Source organism: Apus apus, chromosome 13 (genome assembly GCF_020740795.1).
Source record: "Apus apus isolate bApuApu2 chromosome 13, bApuApu2.pri.cur, whole genome shotgun sequence".
Lineage (NCBI taxonomy): Eukaryota > Metazoa > Chordata > Aves > Apodiformes > Apodidae > Apus > Apus apus.
This window is the reverse complement of record NC_067294.1, coordinates 5491506-5516431: the sequence shown is the minus strand read 5'-3', so window position 1 is coordinate 5516431 and position 24926 is coordinate 5491506. Positions and strand designations below refer to the sequence as shown.

At 44.4% G+C, this 24926-nt stretch overlaps 2 protein-coding genes across 7 annotated transcripts in view; one reads left to right on the top strand and one right to left on the bottom strand.

Annotated features, from left to right (window-relative positions):
• Positions 1–95: 95 nt before the first annotated feature.
• LOC127390232 (spidroin-2-like) lies at positions 96–3338 on the bottom strand. The gene is made up of 2 exons (XM_051631547.1): positions 3332–3338; positions 96–1519 (listed from the first exon to the last, which is right to left on the bottom strand). The coding sequence occupies exons 1-2, from the start codon at positions 3336–3338 to the stop codon at positions 96–98; spliced, it is 1431 nt and encodes a 476-aa protein (XP_051487507.1).
• Positions 3339–3478: 140 nt separating this feature from the next.
• RNF130 (ring finger protein 130) overlaps positions 3479–24926 on the top strand; it is a 54103-nt gene continuing 32655 nt past the window's right edge. For all 6 annotated transcript variants that reach the window (XM_051631004.1, XM_051631003.1, XM_051631002.1 and 3 more), the window contains exons 1-2: positions 3479–4402; positions 13715–13909. In XM_051631004.1, coding sequence (XP_051486964.1) covers positions 4144–4402; positions 13715–13909 — 454 coding nt within the window. In that variant the 5' untranslated portion in view covers positions 3479–4143. The remainder of the gene's footprint in view (positions 4403–13714; positions 13910–24926) is intronic.

The window sequence follows — 24926 nt, the reverse complement described above, 5'->3', positions numbered from 1 at the left end:
TTTCCATCCAGGATGAAACTCGGCTCTTTTCTCATGGCAAAGCCGGATGCGCTTGGGTCCAGCGCGCTGACAGAAGCCGACGGGCAGCCCAGCACTCAGCCCTTCGCCCTGCCGCCCATCTCCCCTCGGTCCAAGGTCCTTCCTTGCCATCTCAGGGCTCTGGGTGCCCGGGGTCTGAGTGCCCAGGGTGTGAGTGCCCGGGGCTCTGGGTGCCTGGGGCTCTGAGTGCCGGGGCTCTGGGTGCCCAGGGTTTGAGTGCCCAGGCTCTGGGTGCCCGGGGTCTGGGTGCCCAGGGTTTGGGTGCCCGGGCTCTGGGTGCCCAGGGCTCTGGATGCCCGGGGTCTAAGTGCCCAGGGTGTGAGTGCCCGGGGCTCTGGGTGCCCGGGGCTCTGGGTGCCCGGGGCTCTGGGTTCCCGGGGCTCTGGGTGCCCAGGGTCTGGGTGCCCGGGCTCTGGGTGACCGGGGTCTGAGTGCCCGGGCTCTGAGTGCCGGAGCTCTGGGTGCCCAGGGTCTGAGTGCCCAGGCTCTGGGTGCCCGGGGCTCTGGGTGCCCGGGCTCTGGGTGCCCGGGGTCTGAGTGCCCAGGCTCTGGGTGCCGGGGCTCTGGGTGCCGGGGCTCTGAGTGCCCGGGCTCTGGGTGCCCGGGGTCTGAGTGCCCAGGCTCTGGGTGCCCGGGCTCTGAGTGCCCAGGCTCTGGGTGCCGGGGCTCTGGGTGCCGGGGCTCTGAGTGCCCAGGCTCTGGGTGCCCGGGCTCTGAGTGCCCGGGCTCTGAGTGCCCGGGCTCTGAGTGCCGGGGCTCTGGGTGCCGGGGCTCTGAGTGCCCAGGCTCTGAGTGCCGGGGCTCTGGGTGCCGGGGCTCTGGGTGCCGGGGCTCTGGGTGCCGGGGCTCTGAGTGCCCGGGCTCTGAGTGCCGGGGCTCTGGGTGCCGGGGCTCTGAGAGCCGCCGGGGCTCTGGGTGCCGGGGCTCTGAGTGCCCGGGCTCTGAGTGCCCAGGGTCTGGGTGCCGGGGCTCTGGGTGCCCGGGCTCTGGGTGCCGGGGCTCTGAGTGCCCAGGGTCTGGGTGCCCAGGGTCTGAGTGCCCGGGCTCTGGGTGCCCAGGGTCTGGGTGCCGGGGCTCTGGGTGCCCGGGCTCTGGGTGCCCAGGGTCTGGGTGCCGGGGCTCTGGGTGCCCGGGCTCTGGGTGCCCGGGCTCTGGGTGCCGGGGCTCTGGGTGCCCGGGCTCTGGGTGCCCGGGCTCTGGGTGCCGGGGCTCTGGGTGCCGGGGCTCTGGGTGCCCGGGCTCTGGGTGCCCGGGCTCTGGGTGCCGGGGCTCTGGGTGCCCGGGCTCTGGATGCCCAGGCTCTGGGTGCCCAGGCTCTGGGTGCCCGGGGCTCTGGGTGCCCGGGCTCTGGGTGCCCGGCCCAGCCCGTCCCGGAGCCGCCGTGGCGCGGCGCGCGGCGCCGGCAGGGGGCGCCCTGAGCGCGGGGCACAGCGCGGCCGCGGGAAGATGGCGGCGGCGCCGGCCCGTGGCGGCGTCAGGCCTGACAGGAAAGCCCAGGGCGGGCCTGAGTCGTCGGGTTTATGACCATTTCCCCCCCAGAAAAAACCCAAACAAACCCAAAGCCAACCCCGGCGTGTCTCCCTGAGGAGCAGCCGCCGGCACAGGCGCAGCCGCCCCGCGCTGGGGGGACGCCTGGAGATGTCCCCTCAGCTCCAGCCTCTCCGCCACCGTCCCTTCATCCAGCTCGACCCCTGACAAAAGCAGCCAGAAGGGCCTGTTTAACTCTCCCCATCCAGGGACCTGCCCATCTGGGGAATAAGGAGCTGGAAGCTGCTCCACTCTTGCTAAAAATCCTCTCCTGCCTCCCAGCCCATCCGCTGGTGGCCCCGCGTGCGGCACAGAGCAACCTCCCGGCCCCTGCTCCATGCGGGATGGGGCCGTGTGGGCAGGGAGCTGAGCCTGCAGCCTGACTGTCTCCGGCAGACATGCAGCCCAGAGGAAGCCAGGCTGGGCAAAACGAAAAGCAGCCTCTTTTTGGAGTCAGAAAAGGGAACTGGGAAATCACCGGCTGGGCCCCTCGGCTTCTATTTTGCTTCTAACGTGGCCAGCGGGTGTTTTCTCAGTGCTTTGAGATTCTTCTCTGAAGGTCAGTGCATGAATAGCAAGGAATCCTGCAGGCTCTGGTACTCCCAGGGTGTTTGCTACAATTCTTGCCCTCGGGCTGGGTTGAAAGGTTGGGTGGAAGGTTGCAGGGCCATTGACGGCATGTGGTTTCACACTCCGTATTTACCAAGAAGGGCAAAATAAATTTGAAAAAGTCGTTTCCTGGATTGTATTGACATTTATATAGAGCTTTTCACAAACAGCGTCTCAGATAATTTTACAGAGCCACATGCTACTCATCCATAGGTCCATTCTGCTCCGAGATGCAGGTTTGCAAGCCTGCTGATTTCCTTGGGAATGGCATGGGTCACTCCAAGGGCAGGATTAGACCCACCTCTTCCATCTCAAATCAATCAACTGGGCTTTGATGGCATTGTCTGACACGTGTACGTGACCAGGTGCATCACAAACGGATAAACCACAAAACCTTCCAAAAGAGTTTAATAAGATGCTGAGGTTAAACACCAGGCTCATTGGAGGGCCTTCCCGAGCAGCTGGGGAAGTCACCAGGGAGACTGTATCTCATAATCGTGCAATGGTTTGAGTCTCAAGAGAACAGCAGCACAGTTATTTGTGCAGAAATTTAGAAAATATCCTAACTCCGTACTTGCTTGCTTTGTCGTAAGTAATTTCCAGTTAAGTTTGCCTTTCAAAATCCCAGAAGGCCATTACATTTTGTTATTTCTCTGGTCATGAAGAGGCTGAAATCCTTCAATCTATGACGGTTTTTAAAGACAGAGTAATTCATCAAGTACTGTTTTACAGTATTTCATGGTATTAATATTTATTAACAACATTTCCATGTCAGCCAGACTTCCAATTCAGCATGCCAGAAGTGAGTGGGTAGGAGCAGCCGAATCCTGACACGCAAGTTGTGCCATTCTTGTCCCAACAGCCCTTTTGGAGCTAAGCGCACAGACCCCACCTCTTTTTCACACATACAGCCCCCCCCCCCCCCATTTCAGACACGCCTTTATACCACCTCTGGAATATTTTTCACGGTCATGGTTCCTGATCAAAAAAATGAAAGATGCTGAGGAGCCACGTGAGCCCCTATGTGCCCAGTACACATGGTGCCCTGAGGGTCACAGAGCCAGGCGCTCCTTGGAGCAGCGGGGCTGGACACACAGACAGACACAGACACAGACACAGACACAGACACAGACACAGACACACACACACACAGCACCCGCCATGCCGCCCACGCGGCCACGCCCATAGTGACGTCATGCAGCACAGTCCCGCCTAGCTGTTAGTCCCGCCCCGTGGGCGTGGCCTCGCCGCAGCCCCGCCCCCCGGCCGCGTGGCGGGGCGGGGCGCGCCTGCGCAGTGGAGGCGGCGCGGGGCTGCAGTCGAGGCGCCGGGCGCGGAGCGCGGCGGGAGCGGCGGGAGGGCGCGGGGGTCCCGTTGCCCCCGGGACGAGCCGAGCATGGAGCGGCGGCCACCGGCTGCGACTGCCGGCCCGGCTAGCGGGGTGTGCCGCCCGCCTCACTAAAGCGGCGGCGAACAGCGAGGGGAAGCCAGGCGGCGCGGCGAGCCCGAGGCGAGCCCCGCCACCGTGTGCGAGCGCGACTGAGGCGGCAGCGGCGGCTCCTCCCGGCGACCTCCTCGGAGCTGACGCGGGGCTGTGCGGGGAGGGGGCTGCGGCGCCGCCTCCTCCCCTCGCCCGGCGCGGGTAGAGGCGGCCGGAGCTGCCCCGCGGCGCCGGGCGGGCGGCGGGAGCGCGGCGCCCGGAGGGGCTGGCGGAGCGGGGCTCGCTCCCGGAGCCGCGGCCGGCGGATTGGACTCGGCTGGGACCTGCCATGACTCCCGTGGCTCCTCCCATGGCATGAGCCCGTGCTCTCCTCCCCCCTCCGCCTGCTTTTGGTCTTTCTCCTCTCCTGGGCTGTCAGATGGGATAAAATACACCCGGGCGGGTGAGGCTCGGCGTTGCCGCGAGCGAGCCGGGGGAGCGGCGGAGGAGGCAAGCGGTGACGGCCGTCGGCTCGCCCGGAGTCGAAGATGAGCTGTCGGTGGGCTCGCCAGCACCGGATCGGCGGCTGCTCCGTCCTGCTGCTGCTGCTCTGGCACTGCCGCGTCGGGCCGGCCGGGGCCGACAACGCCAGCCAGGCTTATTACACCGCCCTCATCAACGTGACGGTGCTGAGCCCCGAGCGGGGCGGCCCCACGCTGCTGAGGATCGACCGCGGCCGCTACGGGCAGGATTCCCCCAAGGTGGAGGTCAAGGGCCTGCTGGTGGCTCCCGTCCCCATCAACGGAGGTAACGCAGCCCCCGTCGCTTGCTGTCGGGTGCCTCCCTTGCGGGGCAGTTGGCCTTTGTTTGAGCTTTGAGTTCCTTCCTAGAGAGCTCTGACAAGAGAGAAGAACCTGCCCTGAGGAAAAGAAAATAATAGTAATAATTCCGTGATCTGAGAGTGCTGGCTTTGATAACAGCTCAGCAAGGATAGTGTGTCTTCCAGCATGGATCCTAGTAGGCCAGTCATACTGAGCAAGGAAGGTGTTATTTCTAAACTGGTTACAGAGAGCTGGTAGTGATAGTTATCAGTATTTGGTTACAGGGTTGCCATGAATGTCAGAACAGCTGCATGGCTATCTCACTGCCATGGGTACACATCTGGGTGGCTTTTGCAGCTGCATGAAGTCATGACTGTTCAGTGCACGTTGCTTGCAAATGCCATTCTGGCTGTCCATCCTGACTTGGCAGGACTGCAGCCATCAAGCTGTTACTCACATGGCCAGTCTGAAATGTGCCTGTTTGCAGTACTGAACACACTGTGGTGCTTCCAAATAAGTTTTATTAGGTGAAGCTGTTGTCCATTCATTGTTACTGGATGAATGTTGAGTTTTAAAGCGTTACCTTGCTTATTGCCTGAAGTGAAACCAAGCACTTCAGTCATAATGATGTGGTTTTAGTAGTATCTTACTTTGAAAACCTTTCTTGACATGATCTAAACTGTCATATTTAAGAAATTGACTACTTGAGGGATCACAGTGGTCCCAACCTGTCTCCTGGACTGTAAACCTCTCAATAATTCATTAGGTGAGGTAACGTAGTCAGTTAAAACTAGACTCTTAAGTGGTGAATGTTTAGAGGCTTTTTAAAAATAGTTGATAACAGAGAACTACTGTATTACTAAAAGCTTTCTGATCTTAAGATCCAGGAAGATATTTTGATGCTTTTTCAGAACAAGATGCATCCTGCCAGAAGGCCTGCAATAAGCTTCTAGTATGTATGGGCATCAGTGGGTGGTTGCCAGTTTCTTTGAGGTTCAGTTTCATTACCTTTACAAAGTGTTACCTGGAATGTATTAATACAGCATATTTTTGCATGGAAGGGGAAGAAAGCAGAAACTGTTGTGCAAATCTGCTGTGAAATTGTTTTCATTTGTGCTTCAAATCCTACTTCACAATGCTCAGGAGAGTCAGCTGTCATCAAATATACTCGCTCTTTCCTCCTTCTTCCTGGTATTCCTCACTTGCACACACCCCCCAACCACCACAGGAAATCAGGAGGCTGTCCTAAAAGAATACTGTTGTTGCAAGTGATATTTTTAGGGTTTTAAGCCTTGTAATATATGCAAGGTATCAAAATGCTTGATTTGTTTAGCTCCATTAGTCGTCAGTGAGAACTTCTGATATTAGTTACTTTTTAAACTGCTTCTGTAAGTCTTTCTGCTTTTTTCTGTGATGTCCACCAAAACATATAATCACAGAATGGTTAAGGTTGGAAGGCACCATAAAGATCTGCAGGTTCCAACCTCCCTGCTCTGAGCAGGGACACCTCACACTAGACCAGGCTGCACAAGCCTCATCCAGCCTGGCCTTGAACACCTCCAGGGAGAGGACAGCCACAACTTGCTGGGCAACCTGTTCCAGCACCTAAACATTGAGCATGGCTGACAACACTTTTCCTGGAAGCTAATAGTGGGAGAAGAGCTAAATAAAATTCTGAGCAGTCCATTAAAAACATTTTTATACCTGAGAGTACTAAATACTGTATGATTAACAACTTCAGTGAGAAAGCACAGCAGCAATCACATGATTGCAGACCTCAGTTTTGCAGCGTTGACATGCTGTAGTGATTAAAAGTTTGCCATCAGTTGTTGGGGAGATTCAGTTTTGTCCTTCTGTTTGTCATCAGGAGACTGTTAAAGCAAACACTGCAGCAGTCATCTTCCTTTTAAAGTTCTCATGAATTGTTCCATGTAGGCTGTTGTATAGTATATGTTTGATTTGACTTATGCCAAGGTGGATTTCATGAGGCTTAAAAATATTCCATGTAGTAGGAAAGGCTGGAATATTTCAGGCATTTGGTTAAGATGCTCTTGAAAGGTTAAGAGTCTTCTGTTTATATTATTCTGCCTTTTTACATCTAGGTTTGATAAAAGACAGTGCTGTCCTGCTGAAAGTAATTGCCTTTTTATCAGCCTGTTAATATTGCTGTAGAAATTGTTTGCAAACTATTTTTTCTAATAGCTCTTAACACAAGTAGCTGGCACTGGCCTCTGCTCTTAGAGCAGTAAATAATCCTCCTGGATCTCATGTATCCTAAGAGGAAAAGGGCTCTCCAGCTGTTAGCAACTATGTTTGAAGATACCTTGACTCTGAAACTGCTCTGATGACAAGCATTCACCCATTCATGGGCTGTCCCTTGAAAATTTCAATGAATGTGCATGATCTGTTAGCACCTCAATGGCTGAGGCCTCCATGTTTTAGAGCTGAAGTGTCCTTAATGTCACATTTTTACATGCTGTGTTTAGATCCCTTACTCATTGCCTTAAAGGAAATAATTGAATTTACTAATTTAGAATTTAAGGCCAAGGATCTGCTGCTGAACATACACCATTTGCAACAGCACAGCCTGTGATTTTAGGTGTTGTGCTCTGCGGTGTTTTTTGTTGACTTGTGTTCTTGAACATGGACAATATTTTATGTTCTACTTTTTGAAGTCACCAGTCCCTTGTGATTACCCATCCTTCATGTTTCAGTGTAAAAGGATCTATTCAATCTTTTCTCCTTTTTCTTTAGCTGAGTTTCATAAATCAAATTCAACCTTACCATGTTAATACATGTATTAAAATTCTTTCCCTGTTCTTTTTATAGGCCTGTGTATGAAATTGATACTGGCTTTCAAAAGCAGTGTTCCCCTGGAAATGATATGGCAGTAATTCGTGTGACCCCTTCTGAATGTGACTTGTGAAAAGTGTCCTTCCAGCAACTGTCTGTCACAGCACCTGTGTTTGCAAACCTTTCCAAGTGCATTAAATGCCTGATAGCAGCAGAGTTCCTCTATTAATCTCTTCAGTTCTTCCACTTCTAGTTCCTCACTTCCTCTAACTTGTGAATCTTTTGTCATGACTGAAATAATTTCATATTAGACGAGCATTTTAAGCAGCTTCTGGATAGGAATGCTTGCCAGTTATCAAAAAATGCTCCTTTTGTTCTGCATAAAAGGATAATAGTGAAGTGCATCTTCACAGCCTGATGCAGCTTTTCTGATAGTTTAGTTCAGGTTTATATTGTCTAGTTGAGGAGGTTGCTGAGCACTTCTCCCTCAGTCCCTTACTCTGTTAGTTGTGACTTTGTGGACCCAGGCACTTCAGGCCACAGTAGGTACTTGTGTAAGTGCTCAGCCCTGTGCTGCTCCAGTGACCTCTGCTTTTGAGCATCTTTGGTATCAGGTGCTGGACACCGCTTGTGGTGCCCACCTTTGGGTGTCAGGCACATTCCTCGTGCTGGGACAAACCCTGCTGGAAGCCACTGAAAACTCAGTTTCTTTGTAGAAACTGCAGCACTTTGTGGTTTAGTTCCCTCAAAAATGTTCTCCTCGGTGAGAGGACGTTTTCTGGAACTGCTGAGTGTGGGTTATTGCATGTCGTTCTGGTTTGGATACACATTTGTGGACTGGAAAGGTCGGTCTTGTGTGCTCTCAAAGTCTCCTCACAGCTGGTCACACCTTGCCAGGAGGTGTGCACCTCTGCTGGCTTTGGGTATTGGGCAAGCAGGAAGGGCAGTGAGTGGAGATGGGACTGATAGGAAGTGAAAGCAGCAGACTCAGAGCTAAACTTGCAAATGTTGCGACTCACTGAGCCAGTAGGTCAGGAAGAAGGGGGTGTAGGGGGAAGGGAATGGAGTCTGAAGGGCTTGTGGGGAGGTGATGGCTTTATGAAGGGGGAGATCTCTGCTGAAGGGGTAGTAGGGTTGCGCTTGGGCAAGGAGGCTCAGAATTTGAGGAAAAATATGTTGGAAAAACATGAAAGTGAGGAAAAAAATATATTCACACAATGTTAGGGGCTGGAGGTTTATGTTGTGCATGGTACTGTAACTATAGCATTTTGTACCATCTGACACTTCATGTTGTGTGAACAACTTTTAGCTGCGGAAGCCTCAAAATGACAGTTTCCTGGTAACTGTTGAGCTTTAGGTAACGTTCAGACAGTTTTGTGTTTCTTTCTGGTCCAGAGTAATATGCTTTAGGAAGATGCAGCAAGCAAATACATCAATAAATATAGAATTGTGGAAGAAAAAAATCTTGTGCATGCATCCATCCTTTATCATTGGTTTCAGTATGCAGCTTAATTAGTAGTCATTAATTGATGCCAAAAGTGGAAGTTACATATTGAAGTTGATAGCCATAATTGTCATACACTTACTGAGCTAACAAGATTAAATCTGAGCTATTACAGCACTCTTCTAAGCCTCAGTGATTTTCTTTTAACTCCTTCCCTGAAACAAGATTGCTTCTTGTTCAAAGGGTTTCTCCTAATGTTAAAGCCAGCTTTGGTCAGAGCAATTACTTGAAATAGCTCTTGAAAACAAAATATTGCAGTACATAATTTGTTGACACAGCTTTTTAAAAGTGCAAATTATAACTGGCTTGCATAAGGACTGTTATTGATAATGGCACAAGTAGTAGCATGTTAAAAGAAAAGGTATGTGTTACATGTATTAAACCCTAATGGGATAGCAAGTAACTAGTACCCTTCCTTGAAATGAGAGAAGCAGTGCTGCTATGTTGCTTCTCTAAATTTCCCAGCTGAATTCCTTTTCTGGAAATTTTATCACAGGATTATAATTAATGTGTTTCACAAGGCTGGCTGCTCTGCCAGGCAGGTGTGCTGCACAGCAGCTGCTGGGGCAGTGCCTGCTGGGGGGAGGGAATGCTTTGAGGCACAGGCTGCATGGGACTGCATCTTCCTCTGGGCTGCTTTCCTTCCCGAGGAGTCTCTTGATCTTGCTGTCCCTCAAAATATGGGTGGTGTCTCTCCACCTATTGTATTACAGTGATTGAAGGTCAGACTTCAAAATTATTTCTGTGTGTGTATCTGAGATAGACCAGGTCTGGCAACTGGTGCTGGCCTTGAGAGAGTAGAGCATTAGCTGAGATGCAATCAATGGCAAGGTATCTGACCTTTTTGGTTTGTTAAAATAATACTCAACACACACACAAAAAACCCTATTCAAAACAAACAAACCAAAACTTAACCGTGGAATAAAATAGTTAATGCCCAAGGTGTGAGATCACAGCACTGGCATTTTTCTGTGAAAAGGGGACAAAGTCTGATAATCAATGCAGAAGCCGTGGGTGAAGTGGGGTGTCACAGTTGCATTGTAAGGAATGCAAGAGCAACATAAGCACCTGGTACATGAGAGAGAGGAAATCCAGTTGTGGTTCAGAAGTAGCAGACAGTTTCCATGCAGGCAGGTGTTTGCTTCTGACAAAGCCTCTGACAGTTGACCTAATAAATTCATTTTTGTTGTCACAAAATGACTGTCCCTCTTACAGGCTGGATCTGTTGTTTTATTAATTATTTCTTTCACATGACTCCCTAAAATGCTGTCACAAACGTTAGTCCAGCAGGAAGGTCTCTTGAATTGATAAAAAAATGCTTAAAGAGGAACAGTTCTATGCAAGTTGAGCAGTCCTGTGTCTTCTGCAAGAGGGAACTGAAGCTCTCCTGATGTTGAGAACAAATGTGCAGCCTAACTGTAGAGCCTTAAATTGCAGCTGATCCTTCTGTAAAGAGGCTCTTCTGAGGTGTTGGGACTTACAGCAGGAAGGGAGATATTTACAGCCACAGTGTATGTAGCTCTTTAACCCAGCAGGCTGCCACTTCGAATGGAAGATTGTTGTTTTGCCAACACATTCATGGTATATAAGTAGATATGGAGAAAGGAAAGATTATGTAAACAACTTCTATTTCGAATAAGCCAGAAGAGTAGCACACCTACAGTGAAAAATAATTAGATGGCTTTGTGTATGCTTGTATCTTCTGAAAATACAAAATGACATAGCTTCTGACTGTATATTTTTATGTGCAAGTGATTCGTTTTACAATAAATTTAATTTAATGTGAAGTTGCTTTTCATTCTGGCGTGGACATCGTCCAGGTAATACTTGCAAGCCCTGGTCTTTTAGATCCTAATTGGACTTTGGACAATGGAGCATAGATGGCATGATAATGGAGAGCTATTGATGATGATTCTTGCTGACACTTCGTTTATCTGTCCCTCTCAGTGCCAGCTGATGTGCCTGGCACGTTAGGTGTAGAGGAGATGTTTTATTTAGGCAGTTCACTGTGCTAGAAGAGTGTGATTATACTACTTTGACTCTTTTCAGAGCGTATAAAGTCTATTGAAAAGAAGGGCAGAAAAACTCAGGTTTTCCTCTTTTGTTCCTGAGTTTTATTTAGTTTAAAAGATTACTTAACATTTCTGTGATGTAATAGGATGCTCGTGTAAAGAAAAGTGGGTTGTGGCTTTTTATTAAGTGACTTGCAGTTACTCAGTTCATCTGAAACAAGCATGTTTTCCTTAAAGTTTCTGTCTTGCTTAAAAAGTGCTAGAGTAATATTGTCAGCTGATCATTTTTCATCAGGACATTCTGAATCCACCTTGTCAGGAGTAACGTGCCATATGCATTTGAGTGGTGTTTGTTGCTCTAGATCTGCAAAGCTTTTATCTCTTCATACCTTGTTTCCTAATCCTGTTGCTCTCTCCAGTAATATTCTGTAGCTCTGTCCACAGCTGAAAGAAACTTCGATTTCTACCACGGTAGAAAATTTTGTACCACTTTTCCCACAGATGCAGTTTCTGTTGCCTCTTACTACTTTCTCTGTCAGGCTTTTAAGCTAGATTTCAAGCTGTACAAATTCAAAGGTACCTACATAATTTTTTGTAAAACTAAATGATATAGCAGGCTTCTGAGAATGCTACCTCCCTTTTTAAGGTGCCTTGTGCCTTTTACTTCTTTTATAGGTTCTTCATTCTTATTACCCTGTTTTTGTGGCTGTTTTTCTTTTCTCTTTCTGTTTTAGTTTTGAGCATGGTTGGACTGAAACAAACTGCAAATAATCCATAGGATTACTGCTTTTCATCCATCCTGTGTATTTTAAGTACATTCAGGTTGGCCATGATGTCTACTTTCAGAGGTAATTTTGACAGTTTGAGGAGATTCTGTGGAATTGTGGCCATTTATTTAAGGGTGTTTTCCAAAGGATGGATCACATCTGAGATTCTTGAATCTGATTTCACTGGGGAAAGATGGGATTTTTAGCTTTCAAGCTTGAGAAACTTCCCATCTTAATATGTTGATGCTTTCCCCCTCCTGCATTTTTAAGTGAAAATGTGCTGAGCTGGGGGAATTGTGCATTGAACAGTAAACTGCTTTTATCTTAACAGAGGACATCAAGATGGGTTGTTCGTGTGCCATGTTATGGTTCTATCGCATTTTCAAAAAAGGACTGATTCCTTTAAAAAAATGTACTGTTCTCTTAAATGTAGGACTACAAAGACAAGCTACAGATGTGCAGTCGATACGAAAGTGCACTCCTGTGATCATTGCTGTTCCTGATGGCTGTCACCAGTGCTCCAAAACAAGATGTGTGGATCAGTGCTAGCTAGCAGTTTCCAAAGGGATTCAAGTAATAATGTCAGGGCAATGGAAGAAAATACCCTATAAAATTCAGCTTCAGGCACCTCTATCTCAGATTTTCCCCAATCCACGTACACAACAAAAACACAAATACAGAAGAAATACAGCAAATAGCCCTCCATGTCTCAAATGGCTAATACAGCCTTGAAAAACAATTGTGAAGAGGATGTTCTTCTATCGGGCTCCCCACCCTCCTTCCAGGGGAACAGGGAGAGGCACTTCTTGTCCAAATTAAGAGATGCAACGACTTCCTGTATGACTGCCACAATATAGGTTCATCTAGTTTCCCTCAAGCAAACAAAAGATTTTCTTTCTTGTTTCAGAAAAGATCCTTTAGGTATTTGAATCTCCTTTGTTATAGGTTTTAACCTGAGCTCTGTTAAGCTGGGAATGCTTAAAAATATTTTGTTTCCAGCTGATATGGTAAACTGGGTATTTTTTGTGGTAGAGCTTTTTCTGAAATCTCATCGTCTGTGCTGAAGAACTCACTTCTTTAAATGGAGAGTTTTATGGGACACTTCTTTTTAATTGCTCTTAGGATCTGTAATGTTTCCAGAGCTATTATGTAAACATTTTTTTGTTTCTGTCTTGAAAAATCACTGTTTATCCCTACCATTTTTAGTAGCCAAAGATTTTTATACCCTTGAAGTTTGAAAGGCTAAATATATTTGAGTTTGAAGTTACTGTTGGCTCTGAATTTCTGAAAGCCTATAATGATGTGAAGAGTGTATGAGACTAAGCTGCACGTTTCCAGTTGTGTAAACAGAAATGTCTTTCATTGGTTTCAGCTGCTGTACTGGGGAGTTATCTTCTGCTTTGCACTTGTGCTTCCTTTTGTACATCGCTCTGTGTGGGTTTGGCTTGTTCCAGGATACATTACAGCATCAGCCAGGACAAAAGAATGAGTTTTGTGTGCTGTTGAATCCAGACATCTGGCATTTGCCATTTCTGTTACTCTTCCTTTATACCATCAGTACCTGTTTAGCTGACAACTTGGGGGCACTGTATTTACAAAACTGTTTCTTTCTCTCTGAATTTGAATGCCTTTCCTTGCAGACAAAATGTGGACACATAAAAAGCTGGTGGTGGCTGCTGGCGTTTCACGAGATCAGCTTTTAATACTGTCCTTTTTTACAGTAGCCTGCACACAGCAGATAACTCTGAAATCTTGTTTTCACAACCCCCTTTGTTTAGTAATACTTCCCACTGCAGTGATATTTATGACTGCATTAGAAAGGAAGAAAGTTATTCTCCCCAGAATAACTGATCAACAGCTGCTTTGTAGATTCCTGTAGCGCATGAACCATATTCTGATGTTTTTCAGCCTGTAGGCAGGTATTGATTCAAATGTAAATTCATTGTTCTAGCTGTGGTAGAGTTAAAAATAGCCTGTGTTAGTGAGCCTAATTCTTGGGCATATAGTCACAGCTTTTAGTGCACAAGACTTTTTTTTAAAGACTTTTTTTGTCATAAGAATGCAGTTAGCTTTATGCTTCATTACCAAGAGGGTGGTGGCTTCCCAGTGTATGACAGCTAAAAACTGTCATGCACTAGGAAGCAATTCAGCAGAGCTTGGAGTAAGTTTCTTGCTTGCTTGGGAATAAATTGCCATCTGTGTGAATGCGTTTCCTGTTTCAGTTGCAGATCGCCTGGGCTGTGACCCTCGAACACGATTCCAGGTTCCACCAAACACCAAGCAGTGGATCGCGTTGCTGCAGCGAGGAAACTGTACCTTCAGAGAGAAAATCCTGCGAGCAGCGTCACATAATGCCACAGCTGTGGTCATTTACAACAATATATCCAGTGAAGAGCCTGTCACGATGACTCATCAAGGTAAATAAAATGGCATCTCTTCCACTATCATTCTTTTTTTGCCCGAGGACTCATAAAAACCATGGCTAAAGAGCTCTTATCAGCACGCAGATGATGCCATTTGGAATAGCCTGTTCTCTAATGGTGTTTACGTGTGTGCAATATAGTGAACAAGCCAATAATTCTGAAAAGTTATTTTCCTTTAGCATACATTTTATCCAATGAGAAATGCTTTCCTCTGCAGTGGGGATATGGGTGCTTTGGAGTGAGGAACTATCTGTGAGCTCTTAGGAGTAATCTGTTTCAAACCTTGCTGAAGAAGAAAAGCTAACATAGAATGGAAGGTCTAGAATTTTGCAAAGCATGTGTGCCTGAAGAATTTTTATAGTAGCGTGTCTTCAACTGACTGCTGTGGTGAGGACTTTCAATTTTTAACAGTTACAGTAGGGTCTTTGGCAAGCTTTTGCTTTTTTTCATGACACTTTAGAGTGTTGTCTTTCTATATCACGTCCTTGAGTGGCATACAGGAATCAACAATACATAGGTGGTTTGGAGATTAATTGCCTCTGTAAGTTGTCTAGAATTACACTCTTGCTGGTCTACAGTAGTGAAGAAATTCTGGATTTCTACTTTTTTAGGGCTATCTAAGTGTAAAATTTTGCTATTACTAGTGACTTATGTTAGCTGGTGAAAGCCTCATACATAAAAATGTGCCTTGGTTAAAAACAAGTCTGCTAACTACATTTTTTTCATTTTCCCAGAAAGTTTTCTCAACTTGGAGTGATTTAACTTGATCAGAAAATAAATTTCTATTTTTGGTGGCTGTACTGCTGGCTAATTTTTTGTTTTCTTTTTCTAGAATATTTTCAGTCCTTTTTCTTTAAACATAGGGGGTTGCTTGGAGACTGGAATTTCCTAATTACTGCTCTGCATATTGTCACACAATTAGAATTGAATTATTTTACTGAAGTGCTGTGGTTGCTTCTTTCTTTTTTACAAGAAAAACGTCTTGTGGCTTCTTCTGATTTGGTGGGGTTTGACCTTCCCAATTCTGCACACCACAGGCATTTTCCAGGGAGATTTTGACCTCTGTGTGGCAATTCAAAGCCTGGTGACAGTCCATTTTTTATCTTGGATACCTTGATTAGACATTTTTGCAAGCAATCTGCAGGCAAAAAGTCCCATATTCAAGCAGAACGCGTTTTACCACCTCCCTTTTGTGGTTTGTTGCTACGTCTCTCTCTGCTGATGTAGTACCCTCCTAAACCTTCAGCCCTGGTCTCATTTTGAGACACCTCTAAGACTGTAAGGTCTGCAGTCTGTTCAGCAAAGATTTGTGACTTCTGTGGGCTGGAATGCCTCGTGATGGCAGAAAAGCTACCACTGACAACACAGTTCTAGTAGTGTTTGCTCTAATACATGTTAAATTGTGTAATGGGTTTGATCACAATTTTAATACCTTCTTGCTCATAATGCTGTTAGATTTGGCAGGTGCTTTCATAACGAAGGAATCATGTGTCTCTCTTGTTAGGTAATTCTAGTTCACTCAGTGTTTTAGCTCTGAAGACCAGCTAATACTGTCTTCAGCATGTTGACTTCCAAATATTTACTCCTACTAATGGCAAGCTTAAAAAACCATGTAATTACTGGAGATGAGATGTATTTTATCTTTGAGTATTTGGTTTATAGTTGCACAAACTCAGCCTCTGGTATATTGGGATCTCCATTATAGATTGGGGCTGTAGACACTGTCTCAAAGTTAGTGTTGGACTCACTGTTCAGACTATGCAACAGACTAAAATTATCTAAAACTGCAGTAGCACCTCAGCACCACACTGCAATGAAGAGGGATGTTGCTCCCCAGCTTTTGTCTTGATGACAGTAGGGTCATGTAAGGGATCCCCTGAGCAATTTGTAGTCTGCAGAGCTTCCTATAAATAACTTCCAGTTTGCTTGATGGAAAAACTGCAAGTGTGTGTAACTGAGGTGCAGACTAGTCCTTTGGTGTTAGCCCCAGCACAGGGAGGGCTTGAGATCCAGCATTCCCATCTCCTTTGGTGAGAATTACTCATAGGAGGATCAAGAATAGGTTTGTGAATCTATATCCCACTTGGACTAATGTTTTGGTGAGGCTGTACAAATAAATGTTGTGTGTAAAGGAGTCCTAACCATATGCAGGGCACTCTCGCATCTTCCTTTGCCTGCCTTTTCAACCATAACACTGCTTGGCTGCTTTTTAGGTTGTGAATTACCACATTATCTGGCAGTTAGATACTCTGCTGCCCTGCATCTCTTCTTTTTAGTATTTTCTATCCCTGAAGCTCAGGAGGGAGACAATCCTGTGTATTTGATAGCTGTTCTGCTGCTGATTCAGCTAAATATGTGTTAAATAGAGTTGATATAAAGTGAAAATGAAGGTGAGCCACCAAGCTGGTCGTCCATATCCTGTCTAGTGTTCTGCAGTATTTCTCTTTTCTGTTAAAAATGCTTTCTTCACAAGACGATTTTGCAACTGTGTTATGATGACCAGGTTCATGGCTCTACATTGTCTTTCCACAGAGAGGTGAAAATAGACCTTGTGTCATTTTCTAGCACTGTAACATCATTTTTATACTGCTGTGTACCAAGCCTTAGTAGCATTCTGTCTTCCTGATGAAGCAGAGAGGAAAGTGGCAACTGCTGATAATGCACACACCGAACTGCACGCCTTCCTGCTTTGGTACTTGCATGAATGCCAATCACCAGCTTAGGCAACATCTGTACTAAAAATAAGCAAAACATTATACAGATTTATGTCTGGTGCCCACCTGCAGAGAGGTGATTCCCTATGAAAAGAGCTCACTAAGCAGTTCTCACCTATGGGATTAGTATTTTATCCAAGTTATTTTATGCTCGAACACACATTTGAAAACTTAATCGTATGTAAATTTGTTCGTACACTAGACATTACTTAGCAGAATATAAATGCCTTCTGGTGGCTAGATAGCAACTGTCAGTCATGAATCAGTCCTTGTCAAATGAACAGTTTCTATTGCTAATATCAGAACTTGCTTTTTCTTGTGCAATAGTCTCTGCTCCTTCAAGTTGACTTTTAAAGTAGGTATTGACCTTAAGGATTTGGGGGACTTTAAAAATCTATTTTTTAATTAAAAAATTAATTTTTTTGCAACATTTTTATCTTCACTGTGTACATCCTTGTATGTATTACTGTGTGCATGTAAAGTAAGTTTGTTTTACACATTCTTGTAGATGTCCTCTATCAGCCTCAATGAAGGACATCTTTCCCAGCACAGGTTACGTTAGCCTATGATATCACTGGCAGGAAGGCAGTTTTATGAGTGGTTTTGTTTGCTACTTCTCTTAAAGCAGAACAGATATTGTCTTGTAAAAAAGAGCTTGTGTGGTAGAGAAAATACGTAGTAGCTTTCTCCTTTATAGTCAATTATGGGAATAGGAAGGAAATGCAGGTAAAATAGCACTTTGTGTTTTTCTTGATTGTGTGTGCTGGAGGCAGCCCTGTCAACTACAAAATAGTTACATTTTATATTGAATTTCTCTATTAAAATACGTACTTTTTTTGGGATTTTAAGAAAAGAATATAAGCCAAAGAAGCCTCTGAAATTAGCATTTTGTATTCAGAATATATGGAACAAATATAAACAGAAAAAGATAAATCTAGAAGAAAGTGCCAAAATAAGGTTGCTAGGTTCCAGTATCGGTACCAAAGACATTTCCTGAAGTATGTAAATGCTTTCTAATATAATACCTTTCCAGAGGCTTTACCTGAATACAGGTAAACCTTTAAAAGTCTTTAGCTGCAGACATCTCAGCAGGGTCAGTCTTTGCTGCACTTCTGAAGAAGCAATGCATTCCTTCCCTGCATTAAGGTGTTTCTGTGCTGGGGTCTGTGCAGAAGGTGATGATTCCCAGCTGTAGTGCAGCAGGGAGCTGCCAACACTGCCTCCCAAAAAAGTTTCCTTTCAAGGCCAGAATTTCTGATTGCCTCTCTGCTTAAAAAGTGTGCTGGCACAGGAAGCAAGGTCTGTACTTTCAGTGAACTGGGATAAAACTGAATGCATTTTATGTGGATTATTTTAGGTCACTGGGTCAGAGGCAGGAGGTCATTTGGAGTTGTTGCTATCTAATGGCAATTCCATGTTCTTGCCCTAATCCAGAGTGGGTGGAGTAGACTGCAGAGATCCGCCATGGGAATGCCACTCTCCTTTGTTGTGGCACTCTCACTCTTCCTCTGCTGCTTTGCCTTTTTCTCACAAATGTCTCTTTCTCTAACTGGAAGCTGAACTGATGTGAAAGCTACAGCAGAGTGCATTGCAGATTATTTCAGTTCTATACCAAATCCACTGTAAAACTTTCCCTGGAGTACTAAAACCTACTTTTAATCCACAGCTAAAAACTATTTTTATTGTATATTGCAATCTTGTTGTTATAACTTCTTAATTTATCCTGGAATATTGGTTAAAAGGAAGGCAAGATGAGTCATTACATTTGAAGCTTTTCAAAAGGCAAAACAAATCAATAGTCTAACCATAGTTTACATGTCTGATCATTTTATATTGTTTATATTTGCTAATTGGAAATGTGGGGAACGAATGTCAGCAACATTAATTCTGTTTCCCACTGCATTTCTTGGAGCTGTATCCATCAGGAAAATCTGGATGGAGGTGCTTGACACTTTAGGAGATGTGGAGATGAATGTGTTTGAAGCACAGATTCTGGACCATAAAGGAGTGCTTGTCTCTTCAAGATAAGCCAGGAAAACCCCTTTACAAAGCTAATGCAGCCTCAGTGCCTCATGGAACTTCTTACCAGTGTTTTTGCATAGTTTATCCTTCATACACAACTGAAATAAGAGCGCTTGGGCTCGTTTTTCCATAGCCAGCTGAAAGGGTAATTAGTTCTGTGGCAGTGAAAAGGCCCCCGGGACTGTTAGAGACTGTAAGTAATTATATTCTTTTTCTTATCCAAAGTGTAAGCTCCAGCAGCAGAGTAATTCCCAAAATCTATGGATTCAGTGGAATCAAATTTGTGATAGTGATCTATGCATATGCTGCTTATGAAGCTTGAAAAATGCTTTGTGTCCTTGGGTAAGGCTTTCTTGCCATTTCTCTCTTGTGCTTTGCTGAATTTGTTTGGAATGACTGTCCAGATTGATGGATCTGGATGGAAGCTGTCTGTAGATAGAAGAAAATATGTGAGAATCACAGGTTACTTTCCTTAGAAATCCCTGGGTTTTTCAGATCCAGCTTCCATTATTTGGAATAGGAACTGCTGAAATGGCAAAATGGAAGCCACTGGCTAGCACCTGGTGATGTTACAGACTGCAAGATTATGGAGAGTTTTAGTTAGCAAAATCCAAGTGTGTCTTATATTGGTGAATGGACCAGTAAGGTCTACATTACATTAATATTATTGATTCTACAAGAATGTGACACTAATCAGTGCTTGGGCATGAAATCTGGATCTGAGGTAATAGTTTTTGGACATTGTTCAGGAGTATATGGGAAGAAAGGTTGTTTTCAAACAAGCAGAAATATCTTTTGAAGACAGGAAGACTTACGTATTTCAGAAATGTGTGAAATTGTGACATGAGCAAGTTTTTTCAGTGTTGTGTCATGCTAGGATTACACCATTTCACTAGTCAAAACTTGGGAAGTGACTAATGTAACCCATCTGCTTTGTATTAATTTGCATTTGTTCAGGGTTTGAATATAAAATGTGGACAACTTTGCTAGCATACTAAAACCTTAGCAGTAAAAAGTATTCCTTAAATAGGACTGCAAATGCAATTTATTCACCATAATACTTGGGTAAATGCCTTGTAAAAACCACATGAATCAAAGGGAAAAAAAATAAAAATCTGTGCACAGATTGTAGAAAGAGGATGATAAAATTATAAACTCCTTTGTACCACATTTCTTTTACTCTTCCGGAATTCTTGAAGTGGAATGTCCATTTCTAAAAATTCTACTGCAAGTAGATGCAAAAAAGCACTGCTAAAAGAGAAGAGCATGATGTTAAATGTCTGTAAAGTCATTGCACCATCTGTCTGCTTTTCCCTTATCTAGGATTGCTTTGCCCTAGTGTAAAGAACCCAAAAGGTCACATGCATTAAAAAATATATATATAAATATCATTCCCAGAAGACAGAAGTCTTTTTACAGAAGGGGAATATGGGATACAATGTGAAAGCAGTCAAAAGTGAGGGGGGAGGGAGAAACCCAAACCCCCAGCCCCAGTGTCCTTACCACTTTAAAGTGAATTCTGCTGCAGTTCTGGTTCCAGAGATGTATCAATTCTCCCTTCTGGTGCTTCCCCCTTCCCAGCCCAGCCATGAATCTGTCCTAGTGCCCATCAGAAGTGTTCAAGTAACATATTTTTGCTTTCAAAAATCAAGATGGTGCAGAGATTCAGGAACTTGTGGGAGGCTGAGAGAAGAGGTGGGTGCATCCTGTAACTTAATGGAAGGGTTTTAATGATTCTAACAGAGCTAACTGTCATATGACATACAATAGGAGATTAAAAGGAGGTCTCTGGGTGAGGCCGATGGAGAGGAAATTATCTGCAGTGAAGTCCAACACCTCTGTTCTACGTGCTGATACTGTGTTGTATCTTTGAGAGACTGTAAGTGTTGGTTTTCTTGAGTAGGGTCTGCTGGGTGTAGCAAAGACAGATGGACCTTGTCAAACTTGAGGATGTGCAGGGGCACATCTGCTCCATCTCACAGAAATCAGCATGATTTGGACTCGTGAATGAAGCAGGAGGATTTAGCTGTGACTACCTGTTTTGATCTTATGCAGATTTCTCCTTAAGAAATGTCTGAGCGTCAGAACAGAGCAACTGGGTTATGAAATAATGTGTCAGCCATTGTAATCTAAATATGGCCCAATAGCTTCCTCAACTGACTTTGCTATTTAGCTCTTCTGTTAGGAACTTTTTGGTCATGCTATGTTATAAAGCTGCTGTAAAATTATGACAGGATTGTTATGCTGAGGCATCATTTGTTTTATGAAGTAGGGCAGGCATTGGAAGGATTGTTTCTGCTTATAAGATTATTAATCACCTGTGGACTTAATGATTTAGTGTGCTACAGGCTAGTACAACAATAATCTCATTAGGCTTTAATTATTTTTTTTTAAGTTGATTGTGTCACACCCATCTTTGGAAAGCTCCTCTTGCTGCTTCTGGTTTTCTCATCATACTCCTCAATCATATGCTTGTTTTCCTTAAAGGAGCAGAACTTTCTGAACATCCATCACATGCATATTAGCAGAACAGCAACGTTTGGTACCTTGCAAAATACTAAAGTGGCTGCAATCATATTTAGAGGGCGTAGTGCTGTGCCCTTCCTTAGCTTGGCAGGGTAAACTCTGTTGAAGCCTTTCGCTGCCTTCAAGAGTTTTGAGTGTTCTTCAGACATAAATTGACTGTGTCACAATTCATAGAAGCCTGCTCCTCACTGAACTTGAACATCTACTTCTTTGTCATCTCAAGTAGACAGTCACAATTCAAGTTTTAATCTTAGAAGCTTTTTCTTTTTCCCAGGTTGTTTTGCATAGGTTTGGGTTGCAAAGAGACTTGTGATTTTTGCAAATATGTGCTGGGTGCTTTGGGATAGATAGTTGTTCCACTGGCTGTATTGAACTGGTACATCCTGTGACAGCCTAATTGTAGCTAAACAGTTTAATATACTGCTCTCCTTTATGGTTTTTCTCATGGTAGTAACATCTGTTCTACATAAAATAGGCATCATAAAGCAAATGTTTACAGGCAGACAAGAATTCAGCCTTTTCAGTATTATAAAGGCAACGGGAAGATAAATATTTTTAAAATGCTATCTTGTCTCATTTTAAAATGTACGTGTATTCCTGGCATTAAATTATTGCCTTGCTTAGAATAACTAAATAACTGACAAATATTAGGGGTTTTTTTCTGTATTCAGAAGCATTTGCTTTGGGACATCTCAAACAACATATTTTACTCTTGAGATTGCACTTGTGTGTTGACAGCTTGGATGTGCTCTTGTTTGCTTTCTGATTAGATAAAATAAAAATATGTGCAGCTAGGCCCGTTTTTAAGCACTGTGAAGATATGCCAAGGCTCTTCCTCTTGGTGTCTGCTTTTCCAAAAGCCTCTTTTAGAATGTAAGACCTGTTTTTCACAATAATTTTTCTTCTGTATCAGACTGAAATTTTAAGGTATCTGAATAAATTGTGTGTTCCCCTGTGTTTTTGAGTACTGTGAATTTTATATTTTAAAGATGTATCCCCCAAGGCCACCTTTTTTAGCAGTGCAGCTTTTTCCTTTCCCTCACCTCACTGTGTGGGTTCCATGGATTATATCCCTTTCTCTGTGGCTAAATCCTTTTCCTTGTAGGGGCAATTCTTGTTTCTGCCTCTGCTCCCATGCAGCTTGGATGTCTTCTGGTGTTTTCACAGAACTTCGTATTTATCTCTCAAAACTTCATATACAGCCATAGCACTTCATTTGTGCTTTCCTGTTTCCTTTGATGTTTTGTGGGCTCCCAAATTCTGTTGGGAGTTGTTTCACTGTTACTTGATGTTAGCCCAAGAAATCTGTCACTCACAGTAATAGGGCTGATCCTTTCCTTGAATACCAGTGTGTGTTGCTGTATTTTTATTTCTGATACAGCAAGTTCAGAAATGCTTAACATACATTTACAGGTTTTTAATAGAAGAGGGGAAATCTGGTTTGTGAAGATGGGCAGTTTTATTTTCAATTACATGATGATGATGATGTTCCAGTTGTTGCAGTTGAATAGGCAGTGGCATTTCAATGCTTGAATCATGCCCTGAATCCAGCCTGCAAGTGGCTGGCTGCATCGTTCTTTATCCTTATTAGTAAGGAGGGGATTTTGCTGCTTTTTTAGGGAAGTACTCTGAAATTTCCACCAGCAGAACTGTTCAGATGAATGTGTATTAAGTTTAGGTTTTTCAGAATGGTTGTTAAAGAATTCACTTAGAATTAAATATTGTTTGCTATTTAAAGAGAGACCAGTATTCTTTTGCAAGAGCCAGATGAGCACAGTCTGTCTGCTTCGTGCTGTGTCTACAGCATCCTCATGCACTATCAAAGACTTAGGAAATTACAAGGACATTAGCTGAAAATACCAGATGTTAGGAAGGTGCTAACTTTTGTTACATCTGACTTGATTATCAGTTCTGTGCAAACCTTGTTACATCAAATCAAAAGAGTTCAGTACCTCTTTGCAGTGGTCCAACATTTGCTGTGCTTGAGATGGGATCTCAGGTTTTGTCCTCCCTGTTTGTGAGAAGGTGGTTTGAGGCATTGCAGCAGTAGCAGCAGTTCAGTCTCAGATTGTTCAGGTGTCCAGGAGGAATTGTCTCATCTCTCCTTCTCTCCAGTATTCACCAAACAGCTGCTTGGGATGTTCACAAGCCCAGGAAAGAAAAAAAATAGCTGTTTGGCAATTGCATTTTGCCAGGCTATCATTCCTTGCATCCTCCAAGGGACAGTGGTTGGATGGAAGGTCTGAAATCTGCTATTTGAACGATGCTTGTCTTTAGTTTGGTATCCTGGCCATAGCTGTCCTTATTTTGTGCTTCAAATCAACATTTGGTAATCAAGAATCAACAAGACAAACAAACACAAAAGGATGTAACTATTTGCTAGTAACTTTTCACTGATACTACTTTCTGTTGACTTTCTAAATGTGCTCTTGTAATATTGCTACAAGCTATGGGCAGATTAGTGAGAGAGCAAAGCAGAGTCTTTAGGAGCTCAGCAGGAAACTTCTGGATGTTGCTGTTTTTCATATCGTCTTGGATTTAGTGTCTGCTTAGCTTTTAAGTCTTCTCTATGTAATACTACACAGATTTAATGATTAATTTCAACTTCATCCCATTTTGTACATAGAGTTGTACAACTATCCTAATTAAACATGCAGATGGTAAAATTGCAGGCTAGGAAGAGGTGTCTGGGCTTGGATGATACCAATTAAATTATTTGTATTTACAGGCATCAGTATTTATCTTCTGCCTAGCATCTGTCCTAGCTTATCATCTATGGGTGAGCCTGTAGTTCATTCGTTTTAGTTAGCATTCCAGCTTCTTTTCTCTGGACACAGTGTTCTTGGCTGAGGAGAACATGGCTTTCCGTAAGAATGTGTAGTAAAACCACATTCTCACTCTTACGGATACTATTAGTTCTTCTGTGTTCACCTGAGGATTTTTTTCTGCTTAAGTTTCAGAAATGCAAGGTTCCAAGGTGCTTAAAATAAATGAGTTAGCATCTCCTCCTGCCCCCAATTGTTCTCAAACAGGGAGCTCTTGCTAAAATTATTTAGGGTGATGCCCCTGACAAAAATATGGATGAACCAAGTCCCAGTTTCCACTGAGCTTCAGTATGTTAAACAGACACAATTCATTTTTCTTCTGCAGTTCTCCTTGGCTCTTGCAGGATCAGAAGCAGCAGTAGCACTTTGGCTGTTCCCAGTTGAGTCATTTGGAATGCAAATCACTTTGCAGCGATGCCAGAGGTTCCCTTTGTGCTGGGCTTTATATAAAATGCGTGACAGATTGTCAGCTTTGTCACCCTCCCTGGGCAGCAGGGAATAGGTAGAGGCTTCAGCTTTTGATTCAGACAGAACCAGATTAGTGTCGGAAGATCTTAATCAGCTTTGCTTTGCTGATAAATGTAAATCATGTCAGAATGCTACATTGAGTGCTTCTGACTAGTATTTTGATACTAACATAATTCCTTGGTGCAAATAAACACCTACTGGGGAAGCACAGCAGAACAAGTGCTTGGGGGAACAGAGTCCAGTTCTGCCCCTCCTCTTTCCTCACTCTTCAAACAAGATGTGGAGCTTAGGGAAAATCCCAAGCAGTATAAATTACGTGCTCTTGATTGATCTTGCACCATCTGAGCTGCCAGGGCTTGGGGTTGCAGGAGGACATGCTGCCTCTACACAGAGAATCTTAAAGGAAAGGTGGCTCTTGTCCTGTAATTAAGTGTTTCAGGTCTGGGCAGGGACTCT